A 22,277-nucleotide genomic window follows, 5' to 3' on the forward strand; every position below is an offset into this window, starting at 1 on the left:
TACACTGGATAGTTCTGTCAGTTTTATATTGTTTTAAAGTGATCTTTGTTTACACTGGATAGTTCTGTCAGTTTTATATTGTTTTAAAGTGATCTTTGTTTACACTGGATAGTTCTGTCAGTTTTATATTGTTTTAAAGTGATCTTTGTTTACACTGGATAGTTTTGTCAGTTTTATATTGTGTTAAAGTGATCTTTGTTTACACTGGATAGTTTTGTCAGTTTTATATTGTGTTAAAGTGATCTTTGTTTACACTGGATAGTTCTGTCAGTTTTATATTGTGTTAAAGTGATCTTTGTTTACACTGGATAGTTTTGTCAGTTTTATATTGTGTTAAAGTGATCTTTGTTTACACTGGATAGTTCTGTCAGTTTTATATTGTTTTAAAGTGATCTTTGTTTACACTGGATAGTTCTGTCAGTTTTATATTGTGTTAAAGTGATCTTTGTTTACACTGGATAGTTCTGTCAGTTTTATATTGTGTTAAAGTGATCTTTGTTTACACTGGATAGTTTTGTCAGTTTTATATTGTGTTAAAGTGATCTTTGTTTACACTGGATAGTTCTGTCAGTTTTATATTGTGTTAAAGTGATCTTTGTTTACACTGGATAGTTCTGTCAGTTTTATATTGTGTTAAAGTGATCTTTGTTCACACTGGATAGTTTGTCAGTTTTATATTGTGTTAAAGTGATCTTTGTTTACACTGGATAGTTTTGTCAGTTTTATATTGTGTTAAAGTGATCTTTGTTTACACTGGATAGTTCTGTCAGTTTTATATTGTGTTAAAGTGATCTTTGTTTACACTGGATAGTTCTGTCAGTTTTATATTGTGTTAAAGTGATCTTTGTTCACACTGGATAGTTCTGTCAGTTTTATATTGTTTTAAAGTGATCTTTGTTTACACTGGATAGTTCTGTCAGTTTTATATTGTGTTAAAGTGATCTTTGTTTACACTGGATAGTTCTGTCAGTTTTATATTGTGTTAAAGTGATCTTTGTTCACACTGGATAGTTCTGTCAGTTTTATATTGTGTTAAAGTGATCTTTGTTTACACTGGATAGTTCTGTCAGTTTTATATTGTTTTAAAGTGATCTTTGTTTACACTGGATAGTTCTGTCAGTTTTATATTGTTTTAAAGTGATCTTTGTTTACACTGGATAGTTCTGTCAGTTTTATATTGTGTTAAAGTGATCTTTGTTTACACTGGATAGTTTTGTCAGTTTTATATTGTTTTAAAGTGATCTTTGTTTACACTGGATAGTTCTGTCAGTTTTATATTGTGTTAAAGTGATCTTTGTTTACACTGGATAGTTCTGTCAGTTTTATATTGTTTTAAAGTGATCTTTGTTTACACTGGATAGTTCTGTCAGTTTTATATTGTTTTAAAGTGATCTTTGTTTACACTGGATAGTTCTGTCAGTTTTATATTGTGTTAAAGTGATCTTTGTTTACACTGGATAGTTTTGTCAGTTTTATATTGTGTTAAAGTGATCTTTGTTTACACTGGATAGTTCTGTCAGTTTTATATTGTTTTAAAGTGATCTTTGTTCACACTGGATAGTTCTGTCAGTTTTATATTGTTTTAAAGTGATCTTTGTTTACACTGGATAGTTCTGTCAGTTTTATATTGTTTTAAAGTGATCTTTGTTTACACTGGATAGTTTTGTCAGTTTTATATTGTGTTAAAGTGATCTTTGTTTACACTGGATAGTTTTGTCAGTTTTATATTGTGTTAAAGTGATCTTTGTTTACACTGGATAGTTCTGTCAGTTTTATATTGTTTTAAAGTGATCTTTGTTTACACTGGATAGTTCTGTCAGTTTTATATTGTGTTAAAGTGATCTTTGTTTACACTGGATAGTTTTGTCAGTTTTATATTGTGTTAAAGTGATCTTTGTTTACACTGGATAGTTTTGTCAGTTTTATATTGTGTTAAAGTGATCTTTGTTTACACTGGATAGTTCTGTCAGTTTTATATTGTGTTAAAGTGATCTTTGTTCACACTGGATAGTTTTGTCAGTTTTATATTGTGTTAAAGTGATCTTTGTTTACACTGGATAGTTTTGTCAGTTTTATATTGTGTTAAAGTGATCTTTGTTTACACTGGATAGTTTTGTCAGTTTTATATTGTGTTAAAGTGATCTTTGTTTACACTGGATAGTTCTGTCAGTTTTATATTGTGTTAAAGTGATCTTTGTTTACACTGGATAGTTCTGTCAGTTTTATATTGTGTTAAAGTGATCTTTGTTCACACTGGATAGTTCTGTCAGTTTTATATTGTGTTAAAGTGATCTTTGTTCACACTGGATAGTTTTGTCAGTTTTATATTGTGTTAAAGTGATCTTTGTTCACACTGGATAGTTTTGTCAGTTTTATATTGTGTTAAAGTGATCTTTGTTTACACTGGATAGTTTTGTCAGTTTTATATTGTGTTAAAGTGATCTTTGTTTACACTGGATAGTTTTGTCAGTTTTATATTGTGTTAAAGTGATCTTTGTTTACACTGGATAGTTTTGTCAGTTTTATATTGTGTTAAAGTGATCTTTGTTCACACTGGATAGTTCTGTCAGTTTTATATTGTGTTAAAGTGATCTTTGTTTACACTGGATAGTTCTGTCAGTTTTATATTGTTTTAAAGTGATCTTTGTTCACTGGATAGTTCTTTTATATTGTCAGTTTTATATTGTGTTAAAGTGATCTTTGTTTACACTGGATAGTTCTGTCAGTTTTATATTGTGTTAAAGTGATCTTTGTTTACACTGGATAGTTCTGTCAGTTTTATATTGTGTTAAAGTGATCTTTGTTTACACTGGATAGTTCTGTCAGTTTTATATTGTGTTAAAGTGATCTTTGTTTACACTGGATAGTTCTGTCAGTTTTATATTGTGTTAAAGTGATCTTTGTTTACACTGGATAGTTTTGTCAGTTTTATATTGTGTTAAAGTGATCTTTGTTTACACTGGATAGTTCTGTCAGTTTTATATTGTGTTAAAGTGATCTTTGTTTACACTGGATAGTTTTGTCAGTTTTATATTGTTTTAAAGTGATCTTTGTTCACACTGGATAGTTCTGTCAGTTTTATATTGTTTTAAAGTGATCTTTGTTTACACTGGATAGTTCTGTCAGTTTTATATTGTGTTAAAGTGATCTTTGTTTACACTGGATAGTTCTGTCAGTTTTATATTGTTTTAAAGTGATCTTTGTTTACACTGGATAGTTCTGTCAGTTTTATATTGTTTTAAAGTGATCTCTGTTTACACTGGATAGTTCTGTCAGTTTTATATTGTTTTAAAGTGATCTTTGTTTACACTGGATAGTTCTGTCAGTTTTATATTGTTTTAAAGTGATCTTTGTTTACACTGGATAGTTCTGTCAGTTTTATATTGTGTTAAAGTGATCTTTGTTTACACTGGATAGTTCTGTCAGTTTTATATTGTGTTAAAGTGATCTTTGTTTACACTGGATAGTTCTGTCAGTTTTATATTGTGTTAAAGTGATCTTTGTTCACACTGGATAGTTCTGTCAGTTTTATATTGTTTTAAAGTGATCTTTGTTCACACTGGATAGTTCTGTCAGTTTTATATTGTGTTAAAGTGATCTTTGTTCACACTGGATAGTTCTGTCAGTTTTATATTGTTTTAAAGTGATCTTTGTTCACACTGGATAGTTCTGTCAGTTTTATATTGTGTTAAAGTGATCTTTGTTCACACTGGATAGTTCTGTCAGTTTTATATTGTGTTAAAGTGATCTTTGTTCACACTGGATAGTTCTGTCAGTTTTATATTGTGTTAAAGTGATCTTTGTTTACACTGGATAGTTCTGTCAGTTTTATATTGTGTTAAAGTGATCTTTGTTCACACTGGATAGTTCTTTCAGTTTTATATTGTGTTAAAGTGATCTTTGTTCACACTGGATAGTTTTGTCAGTTTTATATTGTTTTAAAGTGATCTTTGTTTACACTGGATAGTTATGTCAGTTTTATATTGTGTTAAAGTGATCTTTGTTTACACTGGATAGTTCTTTCAGTTTTATATTGTTTTAAAGTGATCTTTGTTTACACTGGATAGTTCTGTCAGTTTTATATTGTGTTAATGTGATCTTTGTTTACACTGGATAGTTCTGTCAGTTTTATATTGTGTTTTGTAATGATTTACGAAAGGTCGTGTCTAAACAAAATTTACGTAAGATCATGTCTTAACCAAAATGGAAACGAGTTAAATTTTCCGTTTCATTCTTTCATAACTTTCCAGTCTCCAGAATGAACAATTTAAAACTGATGTAACGATAAATATTGTTAAAGTAGAGACTTTGTCGTGGTGACAAATGTGAAAATTGTTGTAAAGATCACAAATACCATGGTGAATGGTAAAAGAAATAAGTTTATAGTTCTTTAAAGTACTAATTTAAGCACAGAACATTAACCCAATAGTTCTAAAAGAACTGTTATAAAATTAAACCACACGATGCATTTCTGCAGACTACTCCTCAGGTGTCAACGTCTGCTATGTTACGCGTCATGGAGGCTGTTTTGATGAAGTTAACCAATCCCGTCCTCTGCCGACAAAAAGGTTTATGTTTTCAATTTATCCCTGTTTTGAGCGTCATCTCCCCTTTTGGAGATAACGTACACTCTTTCCTGGCATTATAAATATCGGTAGATTGTAAATTTTCATTTAGCAGACGTTGACACCTGAGGAGTAGTCTGCCGAAATGCATCGTGTCGTTTAGTTTCATAACAGTTCTTTTAGAACTATTGGGTTAATGTTCTGTGCTTAAAACAGTTCTTTTAAGAACTATTAACTTATTATATTTACCACTCACCATGGTATTTGCAATCTTTAAAACGATTTCAGATAGATAATGTATAAACTATGTTACCTATGGTTTCAGTATAGATAGTCTCTACCAACTAAACTATCTTTATTTCAAATGCAGAATTCTTTTAGCTTATAAGTATGTACTTTTAAAGACATCTAAATTCTTAACTTGTAAATTTTCATTCAAGTTTACATAGACAACGTGAAAGATCACAAACATTTGCTGATGTATCAATGACGTTTCAAGATGGGAACTACAAGGGTCTTCCTCTTGCAGATAAAAAATTTACTCAAGTTGTACCTGCATCACAACATACGCACATTTCTTCTCGTTCAGAAGCTTCGCAACCTTTTCCAAAAGCTTCAACAAATCATGAAACAAACACTCCATATTCAAAGCCTTTTGTTCCTCAACCTGCTTCTACAGCAATGTTTACCTTATCATCTCAAAATACGGCACCACCAGGTAAGGTTGTGTCAATGCTTCTTTTGTTCTTTTAATTTGATCTGTTTTTTTGTCGCTCCGATATTAGGTTTAGGATTAGAAAGATTAGGATTAAGGATTGATTTTACATGTACTTTGGTGATTATTGCTGACTTATAATTTTATCAACAGAGTATTGTAGCTCTATTGATTAATTTTAATTAAATTTCATTCCAGAAGAAGTATGACTGACGATTTTTATGTTTTTTTGTACCCAGGAACATCCCTGTATGTCCCTCCTCCCCCTGCACCACCACCTCCTCCACCAATTCAAGATCCCATGGCTAGCAAGATTAAACAACTAAGGGGAGAGTGCTCAAAGCCGGAGAGGTCTACGAAAGCTTCTGTTCATCTTCTCGATGAGATCCGTAACAAGGCGAGCACGATGCAAGAGATTCGGAAAAATACGATTGTCGACGATCGAGCGACGAGTTGCGAAGATATTATTGACCAGCGGATTGTTAAAGCAGCTGAGCAACGAGCTGTTGCCAGGGAACAACGACCAGATCTTGCGTATCATTCAGAGCTACAAGGTACGATATTTTGTTATGAAACCGTTTGTACAAGTTGTGAATTGATATAAAGTTTGAGATTTACGTAAACAGCGTTTACTCTATTTAAATATTTGTGGTGTGCTATAATTTTCAAGGTGCTGTAAAGAAACGTGCAGAGCGCATGAAAAAATCCAACAAAGAAATGAAAATAGAGTTACGTTGTGCAGGAAAGGCTGGTGTTGGCTCTTTAGCTTCTGTGGAGAGTGAAGTGGAAACTAGAAAAGAGTCTGTAGTGTCGCCAGTGGATATTCCGACAGCTGAACGCAACCTTGATGATTTCGTTGATAGTTTGTTTGATCCTCTTTTTTCCTCGGATGTGAATAATCTCGTTGATGCGCCTAACTTAGCTCGCTCTATCAAAGGTGATTTGGTTTATTATTGCAAAGTATATATTGAGGATGGTACATAAGAAATCAATGTACTTGATCTTCTTATACTTATGTCATAGTAAGGAAGGTATATAAGAAATCAATGTACTTGATCTCCTTATACTTATGTCATAGTGAGGATGGTACATAAGAAATCAATGTACTTGATCTCTTTATACTTATGTCATAGTGAGGATGGTACATAAGAAATCAATGTACTTGATCTCTTTATACTTATGTCATAGTAAGGAAGGTATATAAGAAATCAATGTACTTGATCTCCTTATACTTATGTCATAGTGAGGATGGTACATAAGAAATCAATGTACTTGATCTCTTTATACTTATGTCATGGTGAGGATGGTACATAAGAAATCAATGTACTTGATCTCCTTATACTTATGTCATAGTGAGGATGGTACATAAGAAATCAATGTACTTGATCTCCTTATACTTATGTTATAGTGAGGATGGTACATAAGAAATCAATGTACTTATTTTCTTATACTTATGTCATAGTGTGGATGATACATAAGAAATTAATGACTTACTCATAATGGTGCATATTTCCTCAAGTTTTATGCTTAAATACTTTGTAATTTAGGCGGAGGTAAAATGCACCGCGCTAAAACATTGGGCTCTCCCAAACCTCTAGTTCACTGCCTAAATCAGACACCAGTGAGCAACATGGTTCGACAAATGGCGAAATGCAACCAACTTTGTTTCTGTTAAACAACAGTATGGCAAATGGTGCAGTAGCTTCTGCAAGAGGACTTCCTTATTCAACTTTCATGCCTGCAGGTGCGTGGTATCTTACTTCTCATTTGACTTTGTAAGTAGAAGTGAATTTGTAGGTTGGAGAAAATTCACATTTGTTGTCAAGACGATTTACTAATTGTCACATTTCTTGTGTCTCGTCGAAATGCTTTTGGTTGAGCAAATATCAGATCATAAAGTGAATGGTTTCGACCAGGGAGTATCGTTGGATGTTTGTAGATGTAGATTTTCCAGATGTAGATTTCCCTATCCCAAGAATGACTGTTGTTGTTGATGTTGACTAGTTGTCGAAACAGTCCTTCTCAGGACCCTACTAACCTGGACATCTACAGAATTCAACTGTTAGATCATTATTAATGACATGAATTGATGCATTTAAATGTTAATTAGTCATGTATTGTAAGGAAATGACTAAAAAAGTTGGAAAATTGGCTTTTCTTATTCTAGGAATGAACGGTTATGTTTCAATGTCATACCCAGTTAGCGGCGCCATGGCTGCACCATGTATACCCGTCGTCGTTCCGGTCAGCGGTCATCTTCACCAACAAAAGCAGCCTCAGGCCGCCCACCCTGCTCGTCAGGAGGACCTTGCATTTGAACAGCAGCTTAAAGAACAGGAACTTAAATTAGTCCAAAGACAAAAAGAACTCGCTAAGGTCACGGAGAAACTGGATTCTTTGAGACGAGAGCAATCAAAATCTCAGCAAAAACAGGGAGAATATGAAAAGGAAAAGCACTTTACCGAAAGCAACCATGTCTTTGATCATTGTTTGTTAAAAGGCAAATTGAATCCGCCACCAGAATTTCAAGACCAAAACTCTCTCACACTCTCTCAAGTTCTTCACACGACCAACTCATCTTCATCAGTCAAAAAGAGAGCACATCAGTAGTTCACGATTGAGAACGAAACCAGATGGGGGACCTGCCACGGATGTTGTGCCTGTTATCCCAAAAAAGTGTGCAGACTAACACAAGAGAACACCACAGCCCGATCAATACATCATTTGCAGTCGTTATGAACGAGAAAGTTGGAAGGACAGAGCTTTACAGGAAATGTACTGGTCCATATTTGACTTACGAAAATGTTTCGTGGAAAATGTTCTTACGAAAAGAGGTAAAAGGGACAGTGTTGAACACAGTTGATATTTATATAAAAACTCGAGTTTCGACATGAAATCACTGTCGATTGAGTCATTATAGCAGAGCACAGGATAGTTTTTATATCAGATCACTCCTAAAGAAGACACTAGACTAGAGTATATAAGAACTCAAGTTTCAACGTTAGATCACCTTAGATGAAGACACTAGACTGGAGTATATGAGAACTCAAGTTTCAATATCAGATCACTCCAGATGAAGACACTAGTCAGGAGTATATGAGGACTCAAGTTTCAACGTCAGATCACTCCAGATGAAGACACTAGACTGGAGTATATAAGGACTCAAGTTTCAACATCAGATCACTCCAGATGAAGACACTAGACTGGAGTATATAAGAACTCAAGTTTCAACATCAGATCACTCCTGATGAAGACATTAAACTAGAGTGTACAAGGAATCAAGTTTCAGCCTCAGATAAGTTTTCTTAGTTTAAATGAATCACTCTCTTTCTCTATTTCATGTAGGTGTTTATGGCGAAGGAGAATCTAAGCAGCAAAATAACTCAACATCTTGTATTTAGACAGGTTAGCTTTAAGATTTCTATTTACTATACATGCACTATAAATCATCAAATAAAAATTATTTTCTTCAAATTTTTATCTAGATTGTTTGGGATACATATAAAACATCTTCATGTAGAATGACGAGATCAGACAGATCCACAATGAAGCAGCTTTTGGGTGATATATTCATTGATGTTCATCTTTATCCTTTAGATATTCCTGATAATCCATCACAATCCTGCAGAATAGTGATACAAAGAATCATTTGATTTGAGAAATAAAAGATACTGTGCATTGTGTTTGCCCAGGTTTATGCCAACCGAGGAGACCTTTGTGAGAACTCGAGAGCAGATAAGTGCAAAACCGAAGGTCGAGGGTTACACATGCACGAGAGTTCTCACAAACGTCTCCGAAGTTTGCCTGAGTGCTTGTGCACACGAAAAACATCTTTTATTTCTTTTATAAAATAAAAATAATACGAAACAGACAAATTTAAAACAAATGTTTTAATTTTTCCTCTTGCATATATTCATGATTGATTTGAAAGTTCTATTGATTGACTCAATTGATATAGCTCGAATCAGTTGTTATTTTATAAATAATGATTTTGTATTATATTAAAGAAGGTTTGTGTTTCTTCGCAGAAAAATATGATATTTACGTGGATAAAACTAGCACCAGCTCTCCCATTGAAGAAATTATCATTGACGCTGCAAAACAGTTGCCTTATTATTTCTGTCGATTTTCAAAGTTTCTGTAAGCATTTCATTTATTTTATAAACCTCAAAACTTCTTTACATGTAATTACAAACGTGTTCTTTGTTTGTTTTGAATGAATTCAAAGTAATTTGCTTCGTTTTAGAAACAAAATGACGGCGTCGATTATCAATACGTTGCCGTTTCTCATTCCGGAGTTCAGTTTATCAAGAGGGAACGAATAACGAGCGAATTGAAAACAGTTGAAAAATATTTGTAAGTCCGTCGTAAAATTTAACATAACATTTCGGTGGTGAACTCAAAATAACAAATAGCTGTTGTAAAAATTGTCTTCTGTTGTTTGTTTTTAATATAAGTTCAAAATAGACCTTATATTCAGAATATGTATATTAAATACTTCATGTAACCTACAGATATACAGATGTAACGAAAATTCGCGCCACAAGTGACAAACTGACGCTAAAGACAAAATCAAAAAAGATATATGTTTACAGTGCGAAGGTTCTTTCTTTTCTTATTTTAAGTCTAGTTTAAAATCTTCAGAGGTGATATATTATTGTATTTAATGTTTTATTTAGGCAATATTAATGAAAAAAATTATTGATCCATTTTTGGCCGTTCTTCACGAAAAGGTATTTTGTGAGTCAATGTCTTTTCTTATAATGCGAACTATCAATATATTCTCCATTTGATCCTTGCTTTCCGATTATATTCATGCTTGCCCATTATACCCATGCTTTCCCATTATATCCATGCTTGCCCATTATATCCATGCTTGCCCATTATATCCATGCAGCCCCATGCTTTCCTATTATATTGATGCTTGCCCATTATATCCATGCAGCCCCATGCTTGTCCATTATATCCATGCTTGCTCATTAAATCTATGCTTGTCCATTACATCTATGCATGCCCATTGTTTCCATGCTTGTCCATTATATCTATGCTTGTCCATTATACTCATGCTTGCCCATTACATCCATGCAGCACCATGCTTGTCCATTATATCCATGCTTGCTCATTATATATATGCTTGCCCATTGTATCTATGCTTGCCCATTGTATCCATGCTTGCTCATTATATCTATGCTTGCCCATTGTATCCATGCTTGCTCATTATATTTATGCTTGTCCATTATATTCATGCTTGCCCATTACATCCATGCAGCACCATGCTTGCCCATTATGTCCCTGCTTGCTCATTATATCTATGCTAGCCCGTTGTATCCATGTAAGCTCATTGCTTGTCCATGAAATCATGTTACGAACTTTTTTCCACAAATCAATTTTTTCAATTTTGGACTTTTGCCTAAAATTTCTATTTTACCCACTGGTATGTTCTGTATTTATTATCGAAGTCAATTGACCACTCAAAAGACGACTTAATAAATGTTAAATGTATGATTTTCAATGAAATGTTTGAATGTTTTTAAAATTATGTTAATTCTTTTCTCTATTTCCGATAAACTTCCCAAAAATGATTTCATCATAAAAGTTAGTAACGTGACGATTATTTCATTGCAAAAATTTATTGTTTCTTTCCAACATTGACAAAAACAAGAACGTAAATCGTTCATTTTAAGACTTCAATGGAACGCAGGGAATTTTTTCATTTCAGGACACGAAATACGTGAAAGCGCGGGGAAGTTTTTCATTTCAGTACACAAAATACGTGAAAGCGCGGGGAATTTTTTCGTTTCAGCACACGAAATACGTGAAAGCGCGGGAATTTTTTCGTTTCAGCACACGAAATACATGGAAACGCGAGGAATTTTTTTCTTTCAGTACACGAAATACGTGAAAACGCGAGGAATTTTTTTCTTTCAGGACTCGAAATACGTCAAAGCGAAGTATGATCACATCACGAACGAGGCCACTCTACTTAGTTTTAAAAAAAGTGACGTCATCAAACTTGTTGCAAAATCTAACCAATCAGAAGGTTGGCTTTATGGTGAACTTGGATCTGGTGAAGGCTATTTCCCAGAGGAATACGTGACGGATCTAAATGAGGTGACTTGAGGCATCTTTTTATAAATAAAAGATATTTTCTGTGTTTGCACAGGCTTATGTGAACCGAGGAGACCTTTGGGAAAAAACACTCTAGAGCAGATTAGTACAAAGCTTAAGATCGAAGGGAGAAATTTGTATCTTTTCAAGAGTTCTCACAAACGTCTCCAAGGTTTGCGTAAGCCTGTGCAGACAAAAAAGATCTTTTATATCATTTACGTGAAAACAATAATGTGAAACTGATAACTTTAAAACAAATGTTTTAATTTTTTCTTTAACATGTATTCATGATTGATTTGCAAATTCTAACTAATTTATAGACCAATCAGCGCAAGCGTTGTGTTGTTTTAATTCTAACTAAGCTATAGACCAATCACCGCGAGCGTTGTGTTGTTTTAATTCTTACTATGCTATAGACCAATCACCGCAAGCGTTGTGTTGTTTTAATTCTAACTAAGCTATAGGCCAATCACCGCAAGCGTTGTGTTGTTTTAATTCTAACTAAGCTATAGACCAATCACTGCAAGCGTTGTGTTGTTTTAATTCTAACTAAGCTATAGACCAATCACCGCAAGCGTTGTGTTGTTTTAATTCTAACTAAGCTATAGACCAATCACCGCGAGCGTTGTGTTGTTTTAATTCTAACTAAGCTATAGACCAATCACCGCAAGCGTTGTGTTGTTTTAATTCTAACTAAGCTATAGACCAATCACCGCAAGCGTTGTGTTGTTTTAATTCTAACTAAGCTATAGACCAATCACCGCAAGCGTTGTGTTGTTTTAATTCTAACTAAGCTATAGACCAATCACCGCAAGCGTTGTGTTGTTTTAATTCTAACTAAGCTATAGACCAATCACCGCAAGCGTTGTGTTGTTTTAATTCTAACTAAGCTATAGACCAATCACCGCAAGCGTTGTGTTGTTTTAATTCTAACTAAGCTATAGACCAATCACCGCAAGCGTTGTGTTGTTTTAATTTTATAAAAATATATACACAGGTAACATTGGCAAGTTATAATAATTTTACACAATAGCGCTGTCGGTCGATGTCGAAGAACGGAACAAGATCATCTACTTCAAGTTCATTGACCAGACCTCCATCACCGAGCTCAATCAGCCGACAATCCTCACAGTCAGCAGACGAAAGTAGATACTCCATGTTAGAGTTTGCTATGAAGTATTTTCGCTATGGACATGACATGTATGTGGTGAGATAGATGGATGATAATAGTGGTAATGGGTGATAATAGTGGTAATGGGTGATAATAGTGGTAGTAGGTGTTACGTTCTATAAAGTGATTCTGTTTTATCATTGTAAACCTTGAGTTCTTGTTTACGGTAACGTCAACCCTATTGATCCTTGCTCGTGTTTAAAAAAATTCTTTTAAAACCACACGAGCATATTTTGTCAGGTATGTTATGCAGAGAAAGAAAGATGGTTCGGTCCGAGGAACGATAAAAATCATGGACTCTATTGGCCGAGCTATTAAAGGTATGATGCCAGTAAATGTTCAGAAGTTTGTCAAAGCAGAGGCATCCACAAATATGTGCTTTTGAAGGGATGGGGAGGATTATTGAATGCCGGAGGGGTGAGTTTTTCCAATTGAGGTTCATGGGATATGTTTACTTGGGAAAATTTTGAATCTTAAGTCCTTTGAATAATGATTTCATGTGCTAATACTATAATGGTAGATTTTGCATATGATTCAGTAGCAACATAGATACCCAACATTATCAAGTTACCGCCTCCCACCCCCACACACTTCCTAATTTCTTCTGGAGCTTCATCTTTTAACGAAAGAAGTTCCTCTGCCGATTGGGGTGCAATTTCCCTTACCGTCCTTCCTGCGTTACCGCAAAAAACTACTTATATTTCATTATCTCTGGTTAACCTATGAAGATCTTGTGGAAACAGTTTTGAAGATGGTTCGGAGTTTAATTGAGACATAAAGTCTTAAGTGTTTTTGTGTATTGTCAATATTATGGAACAGCCTTCGTTGTATTTTTGTCGAAACGTTCAGCTGGTAGGGGATTATTTGCTTAAATTAATAGTTTTTTGGTTTTTAGGTGGTCGCAAGGAAAATGATTGGACTTGGAAAAATCAGGCAGATCTCATTAAATTCTCAAAGGTAAAAAACTCGATAGTTACAATTCGCTGTAAAACATACCTTGTCATATGGATCAATGATAGACATCAGGGGCAGGTTGCACGAAGCCTAGATAGCGTTATCCATTGGATAGCGAAAATTTCTGAACGTTCATAAAATCTCTTAAAAGAGAAAAATGTACGATTTGAACTGTGCAATCTCTGAAATAAAAAATTGTTTCGAAGATTACAAAATTTCTTTGTCGTAAGAAAAACATAAACACCTTTTTTCACAAATTTGAAAATTTTCGCTATCCAAAGGATATCCAGGCGCTATCCAGGCTTCGAGCAACCGGCCCCTGGGTATAAAACGTAATTTAATCCAATCTAATCTATTCTTATCTAATCCGATCTATTCTTATCTAATCTAATCTAATCTTTTGCTATAGTCGCCAATTCAAGCTTCCCTACTAAAACTTGAATCTTCTGTGCTCAACAAGAAGGCTTTGGAATGCTTCTTTGGTAAGAGATTCTATGAGCTTCATTATCCATGAATCTCACTCATCTTTCCTTCACTGCGCCGTCTTTAGCTATAATGAAATTTATGGGAGATACTGGGACAGCTCGAGGAGAAAGGATGTCTGATTATGTTTTATACATCTTGGTGGTAAGTTTCAAACTTTGATACGATCTTTTTCACTGTTCCTACTGCACAAACAAAAGGAAATGAACATTTTTAGGAAAATTTCCGTGGTTGATTTCGTTTAAACTCAATTCGCTTTTATTGAAGAAATCGTTTACTTTGCTTGACAGTGTTCTCTATTTCTTTTTAAGTAGGTGAGAGTTGTTTGTTTGTGTAATCCATATTTTTTTCCATAGGCGTAGGAAAGTCAATATTTATGGGGAGCTCATGTTAATAAATGGCCATTAGATGTGAATAGTGTTAAGCTCCCTTGAAGTTCGTTGTTTTTAATGGATTATACCATGCATTTAGGAATGTGAGCTCTTTTAATTCTCGATCTTCTTACGCCTATGTGTTCTTCAATTTTTTTATACAGACGTGTCACGAGCATCCTCAATTAAAAGACGAAATTTACTGTCAGATTATGAAACAGGTCACCAGCAACAAAAGCAACAAACCGTAAGTCAACTCAAGAAATGAACGATGAAGACAAAATGTTGTTTTGACTTCACATTTCTTTACAATACGTGTATGACAAATTTTAAAGGGCACGTGATTCGAAAATTGTGCTATTTAGGTTATATTTTCATTGAAGGTAAATTTGAAAATTGACAGTGGACTTTCTAAAAAAAGTTTATTCATATCACTTTTCATTCTCAAGATACTGTAGTTTATTTTTTTTATTTTCTATTTTCCGCAATTTGATTGGCTGCAGCAGCGGGCAATCTGATTGGCTGCAGCAGCCGGCAGCTTTTTACCATCTCTTGACCGTGGTCCAAAAGTGATATTTTTTGCAATTGATTTGTTTACAAAATGAATTTCTTCGCATTTTTAGTGACAGTTGCGTCAAAGGATGGAGATTGTTCATTATTCTCACTGCCTATCTTCAATGTTCAGAAGTTCTTCGACCTTATCTACTTCGTTTTCTCCAGACCATCTCGAACGATCCCAAGCGAGAGTTTCATGGTTAGTTATAAACTATTAGTCAGAGCCGCCTACGGATATTGTGGCGGGAAAAATTTTGTCTGGCAACGTATGACGTCATTTCAAATATCAGTGCCTACAAGAAACGAAGAACATGAAAGCAAAACTACTACAGTGACTTGAACAAACTTTAATACCAAAAGTAAAATTTATTTGAAGTCAAAATGCTATAATCATAACTCATACTTTTGAAGTCCTTTTCAGGTTAGGATGTCCTCCTGTCCCCCTACCCCCCGTATTGGCTTTGATAACAGAACAAACTATTAATACATTTGTTGATTCCTGTCGGGGGGGGTGTTGCCTTTTTTTACCTCACCTGAAGAGTGGCAAAGCAAAGATGTAAAATTCCTACAAAAAATTAACTGTAGATTAGTTTTGATATTCATGAATATTTTTGTATTTTGTGATAAAAGATATCTGTGTGACTATTAAGGTGCTGCCTCAAACGCTGAAATGAATTTATTAAAGACGATGAAGTATGGCGGACGTAGAACTGAACCTGGACCTGACGAAATGGAACAACTTATCGTAAGTATGATCATGTTATCATTTAACCACAGCTTAACAACGATTGTTAAAGATGTGAGGCTTTGCTATGAACGGTGTTGTGGGAGGGGGTGAAGGTGTGAGGTTTTGCTATGAATGGTGTTGTGGGAGGGGTGAAGATTTGAGGTTTTGCTATGGATGGTGTTGTGGGAGGGGTGAAGATTTGAGGTTTTGCTATGGATGGTGTTGTGGGAGGGGTGAAGATTTGAGGTTTTGCTATGGATGGTGTTGTGGGAGGGGTGAAGATTTGAGGTTTTGCTATGGATGGTGTTGTGGGAGGGGGTGAAGATTTGAGGTTTTGCTATGGATGGTGTTGTGGGAGGGGGTGAAGATTTGAGGTTTTGCTATGGATGGTGTTGTGGGAGAGGGTGAAGATAAGAGGCTTTGCTATTGATGTTGTGTAGGAGGGGGGTGAAACCTTGCAAATATTTGCTATTCAACTCATGTAACTCGTTTTACTGTATTTAGAAAGTATGCTTGTTTTACATTTTGTAAACCAGCGTGCAATGTCATCTGTAGTTACAATACACTGCATTCACTTTAACGTTATCTTATGAGTTAATGGTGGCTCAAGTTTAGCCTTTAAAAATAAGTTTCCCCTGCCCCTGTTTTTTACTACAGCCATGGCCCTGGCGTTTATGTATTTACTCACTAATTCATTCATTCACAGCAAGGGCGAAGCACGAAGCGACTTCCAATTTATCTTCCTGGTGGTATAGTAAAAGTTTTAAAGGTCCAAACGTGCAGTGTAAGTTAAACTGTGAAAACCTGTTTAGTGTCAATTGCACTGAAGTCTTCGAATTTTTCAAATATTTTTCTTGACTTATGCTCTAGACCGGTTACGATGCGATAAAGGGTCTATGTAATGAGTTGGATCTGTCAGGAGAAGATGAATGCAACGAGTTTGGAATGTTTACATATTTACGAAAAGGTTTGTGAAAATAACAACCCTGTATTAAAGTCTAATGGTGGCGATGTCATTGACTAAACGAAAATTTTATGTTTTGAAATTTCACTTTCATTTGAGAATGATGCTTAGCTTCGTGTTTAAAACTTCATGTTGTAATCAGTTTGACCATCCATGTAAATTTTTTACCAGATTCTTTCGGGCGAACTTAAACACTCCCCCCTGTTCTAAATTTTTTAACTATATGAAGCAGGAGGGAGAGTCTGTGCTCATGGTGAAACTGTGTTACTCAATATTATGTCTAGGCTAAATTTGGCTTCTATAGCAATCATCAACACTTACCAATCATTGACCAATCACAGTCATTCAAAGCTTACTGATTGGTTGTGATTGGTTTATTTATTTATCAACTCGTTCACTCATATGTCGTAGGCGATTCTCTCGTCTAGCCAATCACAGTGAGCGGAAGAAATAAAACTTTACTCTATAAGAAACTGGACTGTTCTTAAAAGAATCATTATTCACATTAATATCTTGTCAACGCGATCTTTTTTCAGTGAAAACATTGGAACCAGTTCGCGCCAATCAGTACATCATGGATGTCATATCGATCTTAGACCGGAAGCGAGTAGATCACCACATGCACTTCCGGCGTGTTGTATGGCTTAAAGATCTTCGTTATGAAAATCAATCATTACTTGATATGTTATACAATCAGGTTTTTCCCAGCGTCAAATCAGGTGACCTGCTTGGCGGGCAGACTGTAGATGTTAACCTTCAGAATCAGGTGTCATTACTGACTGCATTGGAGTATCACATTCTTGGAAATCGTCAACCACCAACTTGGTACGTCTTATATAACTGATTTAACTATGAAAACTTTTGAAAGGCGCACGAGACGGAGGGTTGGGACAGCTTCCCCCTGCCTAGAAAGTTTGAAAATTGGAAAGTTGGGCAAATTTTCAACGTTCGCCGCGCAAAAAATACGAGAGAAATTATTACGTTTAATTTGAAGCCCAGAAGTCTGCCATTTCATTGAGTTGAGGAAAATTTTTACTGCCCCCCTCCCCCCTCCAGAAGCTCCAGTAAGCCTTTGAAAATGCTCCCCTGGATATATTGAAATATGTTGTGGGAAGATTCTATCGCAAATCTATCCTGGGGGGGCGTCTGTATTGTGCACTGGCCCAGTGGCAAATCGACGATGCAAAGCACTTAGATATAAAAATCATCGTAGAAGATCTTTGTTGGCTTTGTATGTTTTAAATATACCGTGTTAGTTTGTTGATCTACATATTCTCAATGTTTATGTCGTAATATATTGCTTTCATTTGACTATGTTTCTTTATTTACCTTAAGGAAACATGTTTCAAAGTCAATTCCAGACTGCATCGTGAAGTCACTAAGCTCACAACAATGGCTGGCTATGGTTCAAAATCACCATCAAAACATAAATAAACTTTCTCTTGATGAAAGCAAAAAAAAAGATACTTAGGTGGAGTTGATAATTTTTCTTATGCCCGCATTTGGTTTGTTTGTTTTTTTTATCTGATTGACAGTGGATATAGTCAGTCCGAAAGTTTGATCTTGCTGTGTATAATTTCAGAACATAAGCATCATTCATTTCTTTATGAATCTATTGTTTTTCGCAATCAGTAAACATGGAAATATTAACACAATTAAACCTGTATTAAGTGGTACCTTCACGAAACGGACTAGTGTCCCCACTTTAGGAGTTTCATTTTTTGAATTAGCTATGTGCGATTAAATGCCAGACTTTACGAAGTGTCCGTTTAATACAGGTTCGACTTAGCTGATGACTAGATAACGGAGCTCTGCTACTTCAATGCTGAATTAAATTTAAGTATGTTGGTTAATGGTTTATGAAATCACTGCGAAAGTTGACTTCAGAAAAACTTTCTTCGACGAATTAAATTTTACGTAATGGCATTAACATCAAAACAAGAAAGACAAATCTGTCAGTGTAAAGATTTGTCTGATCATCTTAGCCTCGTAACCAGGACAAGCAAACAATTTCAAGCAATACAAAATATATAAATATATAAACGTTTCGCAGCCTGCATTGTAAGTCTGATGATGTCTTTGGAATAAAGACGAAATATTACACCATCTTTTGTTTCAAACTCTTGTACTATCTTGAATATCAAGAAAACGAGATGTCCGTTTTCGGAATTTGTTTTATTTTGTATCTCAGCCTCGAATGATGATTTTTGACGCCTCTCAATTTTTTTTGTGAATTTCTCGTCAATTTTTGAGAAATTTGTTGGAGTTGGATCACGTTATGTCAGTGTGATTGTTTTATTTTTGCAGAAATTGTATGGAAATGGCAATACTACGGTTCCACGTTTTTCCACATAAGAGTAAGTTATTGTAAATTTTACATTTCCGAATACCATAGTTCAAGGAAGATAAAATAAATAAATATTGAATTATGCCTTTACCTTCCGATAATGGAAAACTCGGGAAAATGGACACAGAGACAAATTGAGTGGGAAAAGCAAGCGGAGATTATAAATCAGCGCTTTCTTTGATAAACATTATAAACATTTCGTAAAATATCTTCTGTAGCATTGCAGTCATTCCAAAATTGGTCGCGAGTGTATCATTGCGATCAACAAAAATGGCGTTCATTTTCTGGACTTTCAAACAAAAGTATGAAAAAATTCTATTACTTCTTTCAGCAGCGACTCTCAAGTTTTAATTTTCTCAATTTTTTAGGAAACACTTTTGAGTTTTTCTTACAATGAAGTCATTTCAACTCGACTTTTGATATCTGGAGAGCGAAGGAGACAATATCTTGACTTGAAATGTGGTAATCTGATGGTTCAGAAAATGACAAGAATTGAAACTACTCTTGTAAGTTATTAGTGAGATCTCATAAAACCATTCGGTAGTTGTTTAGGTTTAAAATATGCAAGATAACGTGTGTCAGTGTATGTAGTGATGAATGAACAACAGAGAACGAGAACAGTCTTTACACTAACTAAAATATATAAGAAATAAGATAACGTGTGTCAGTGTAGGTAGTGATGAATGAACAACAGAGAACAAGAACCGTCTTTACACTAACTAAAATATATAAGAAATAAGATAACGTGTGTCAGTGTAGGTAGTGATGAATGAACAACAGAGAACAAGAACAGTCTTTACACTAACTAAAATATAAAATAAAGATAACGTGTCAGTGTAGGTAGTGATGAATGAACAACAGAGAGCAAGAACAGTCTTTAAAGTAACTAAAATATATAAGAAATAAGATAACGTGTGTCAGTGTAGGTAGTGATGAATGAACAACAGAGAGCAAGAACAGTCTTTAAAGTAACTAAAATATATAAGAAATAAGATAACGTAGATAGTGGATGAATGAACAGAGAACAGAGAAACTTAAATAAGAAATAAGATAAGATAAAATGTAGGTAGTGGATGAATGGAACAACAGAGAATGGAAGAAATATATAAGATAACAGTGGAATGAACAGAATAGATAGAATTAGGACAGATAACGTAGTGATGAATGAACAACAGAGAACAAGAACAGTCTTTACACTATCTAAAATATATAAGTAATAAGATAACGTGTGTCAGTGTAGGTAGTGATGAATGAACAACAGAGAACAAGAACAGTCTTTACACTAACTAAAATATATAAGAAATAAGATAACGTGTGGTCAGTGTAGGAATGAATGAACAGAGAATGAGAACAGTTCTTAACTAACTAAAATATAAGAAATAAGATAACAAGTAGGTAGTGGAATGAATGAGAAGAGAAGAGGAAATGTAAGGTAGTGGATGGAATGAATGAAATAGAGAATAAGGAAATGAAGGAATGGAAGAGAGAAGATAACAGTGGATGAACAATAAATATAATAAGAAATAAGATAACAAATGGAATGGAACAACAGAGAACAAGAACAGTCTTTACACTAACTAAAATATATAAGAAATAAGATAACGTGTGTCAGTGTAGGTAGTGATGAATGAACAACAGAGAACAAGAACAGTCTTTACACTAACTAAAATATATAAGAAATAAGATAACGTGTGTCAGTAGGTAGTGATGAATGAACAACAGAGAACGAGAACGAGAACAAAATAGAAAATAAGAATTGTACTCACCAAAGCAATATTCGTTTCGCAGGGACGTGACATCGCAGATTTAATCGACATGTACTTTCGCTTTAACAATAACGAAAAATTGATCCATCAAAACCCTACGCAATATAATACGCAATTGTAAAGTTTTTGTATAAAAAACTTCGTTTACAAAATCAAGATATCACCTAGTAACTTATATTTCACTTTCTTTTATCTCCCTCTTCGATCTCTTCCTTCTTTTCGCTCGTTTATCTTCTCATACACTTCCTTAACGTCCCTTCTTTGTTTAATGGTTTGTTTTAGAACTTTATAACTATCCACTTAAGACATTCCATCCATCTTTGATGTTAAAAAATTGTAAATAGAATGAGAAATTGTAAATTTTGCTATGTTTAAATGCAATTAATTTGTATCTATTTATTGACATGATTGTATATTGATTTCATAACAAAATCTGCTGATGTAGTTCTGTTTTGAAGTTGATTTTTACTCAGCCTTGTACCATAGGTCATTGCGTAAACAAAATAACCAGTTTATATTCAGCAATTTTAGTACATCTATAGTGGCCCATCGCTATCATCACTATTTTCTGTGTGTCAATATTATTTTCAGTTGTATTTTCATTTCAAAAACAAATTTCACATGAAACTTTACTTTACAATGTAAATTTAAATTTGATTTTATTATTTAAATACGTATTTCATTTAGTTTCATTCTAAAAGCGTAAATGAAATTTGAAAAGCACTTTCCTACGCGTGGTCCAGCGTTATCACCACTGATCTGATAATAGTCTGGATATAGTTTCTATAGTTAGCAAATAAGTGAAGCTAATTATATATGCAAAATTCATTTCGGGGTACCACAGGAGATACAAACAAATGACAAACTTGGTTTTCGAATATTTAAGGCATTGCACGACCTTTTACTAAACTCAAATATCCGTAATGGATAAAACAAGTTTTGTAAAACAATTTGACATCGAAATGATCTCAATGTTGCCAAGGCAAGATAATTCACAGCTCGCTTTCCAAGTTCAGAGGCAGTTATGATCTAGAATAATTTTCCATGCTAGCAAAATACGGTAAGCACCTTTATTTTATCATTCTTTATACTCTAGAGATTGCTGTATGTTTTTTTGCTGACTTCATGAGCCAGTGAGTAAATAGGCTTCACTTGTTTGCTAACTAAAGAAACTTTATCCAGACTATTATCAGATCAGTGGTGATAACGCTTGGCCACGCATAGGAAAGTGCATTTTAAATTTCATTTACGCTTTTGGAATGAAACTAAATAAAATACGTATTTAAATAATAAAATCAAATTTAAATTTGCATTGTAAAGTAAAGTTTCATGTGAAATTTGTTTTTGAAATGAAAATACAACTGAAAATAATATTGACACACAGAAAATAGTGATGATAGCGATGATGGCACCATAGTCCATCCATGTCATCATGGGTATTTTGAGGCGATCTTGGAAAAGCTGCTGAAAAAAGTATTTTAAAAAACCACAATTTTACCTGCATTGATCAGATGTCGGTCAAAAACTCCTAGACATATCCTCGTAGGTATA

The 22,277-nt window shown here is 34.3% G+C and overlaps 4 protein-coding genes across 4 annotated transcripts in view; all 4 read left to right on the top strand.

Moving 5' to 3' along the window:
* Positions 1-9,883, top strand: part of LOC124447792 (unconventional myosin-XV-like) — a 33,549-nt gene extending 23,666 nt beyond the window's left edge. Inside the window, exons 35-44 of the mRNA XM_046998787.1 lie at positions 5,006-5,283; positions 5,520-5,834; positions 5,951-6,217; positions 6,828-7,024; positions 7,448-8,114; positions 8,626-8,685; positions 8,766-8,841; positions 9,309-9,420; positions 9,527-9,636; positions 9,795-9,883. Coding sequence (XP_046854743.1) covers positions 5,006-5,283; positions 5,520-5,834; positions 5,951-6,217; positions 6,828-6,955 — 988 coding nt within the window. The 3' untranslated portion in view covers positions 6,956-7,024; positions 7,448-8,114; positions 8,626-8,685; ... (2 more) ...; positions 9,527-9,636; positions 9,795-9,883. The remainder of the gene's footprint in view (positions 1-5,005; positions 5,284-5,519; positions 5,835-5,950; positions 6,218-6,827; positions 7,025-7,447; positions 8,115-8,625; positions 8,686-8,765; positions 8,842-9,308; positions 9,421-9,526; positions 9,637-9,794) is intronic.
* On the top strand, positions 8,016-18,084 carry LOC124447955 (unconventional myosin-XV-like). The gene is made up of 16 exons (XM_046998948.1): positions 8,016-8,114; positions 8,626-8,685; positions 8,766-8,912; positions 9,527-9,636; positions 9,795-9,882; positions 11,209-11,391; positions 12,422-12,588; positions 12,800-12,879; positions 13,455-13,516; positions 14,532-14,614; positions 14,991-15,121; positions 15,573-15,667; positions 16,356-16,433; positions 16,520-16,616; positions 17,150-17,438; positions 17,949-18,084. Exons 1-16 carry the CDS (start codon positions 8,016-8,018, stop codon positions 18,082-18,084), a joined length of 1,905 nt encoding a protein of 634 aa, XP_046854904.1.
* Positions 18,085-18,357: 273 nt separating this feature from the next.
* Positions 18,358-19,599, top strand: LOC124447956 (myosin-VIIa-like). Its single transcript, XM_046998949.1, has 4 exons — positions 18,358-18,391; positions 18,921-18,970; positions 19,179-19,262; positions 19,329-19,599. The coding sequence occupies exons 1-4, from the start codon at positions 18,358-18,360 to the stop codon at positions 19,476-19,478; spliced, it is 318 nt and encodes a 105-aa protein (XP_046854905.1). The 3' UTR covers positions 19,479-19,599.
* Positions 19,382-22,277, top strand: part of LOC124447793 — a 32,308-nt gene continuing 29,412 nt past the window's right edge. Inside the window, exon 1 of the mRNA XM_046998789.1 lies at positions 19,382-19,466. The gene's annotated coding sequence lies outside the window, so the exon portion shown is untranslated. The remainder of the gene's footprint in view (positions 19,467-22,277) is intronic.

The sequence above is a fragment of the Xenia sp. Carnegie-2017 genome, unplaced genomic scaffold (assembly GCF_021976095.1).
Source record: "Xenia sp. Carnegie-2017 unplaced genomic scaffold, XeniaSp_v1 HiC_scaffold_23, whole genome shotgun sequence".
NCBI lineage: Eukaryota > Metazoa > Cnidaria > Anthozoa > Malacalcyonacea > Xeniidae > Xenia > Xenia sp. Carnegie-2017.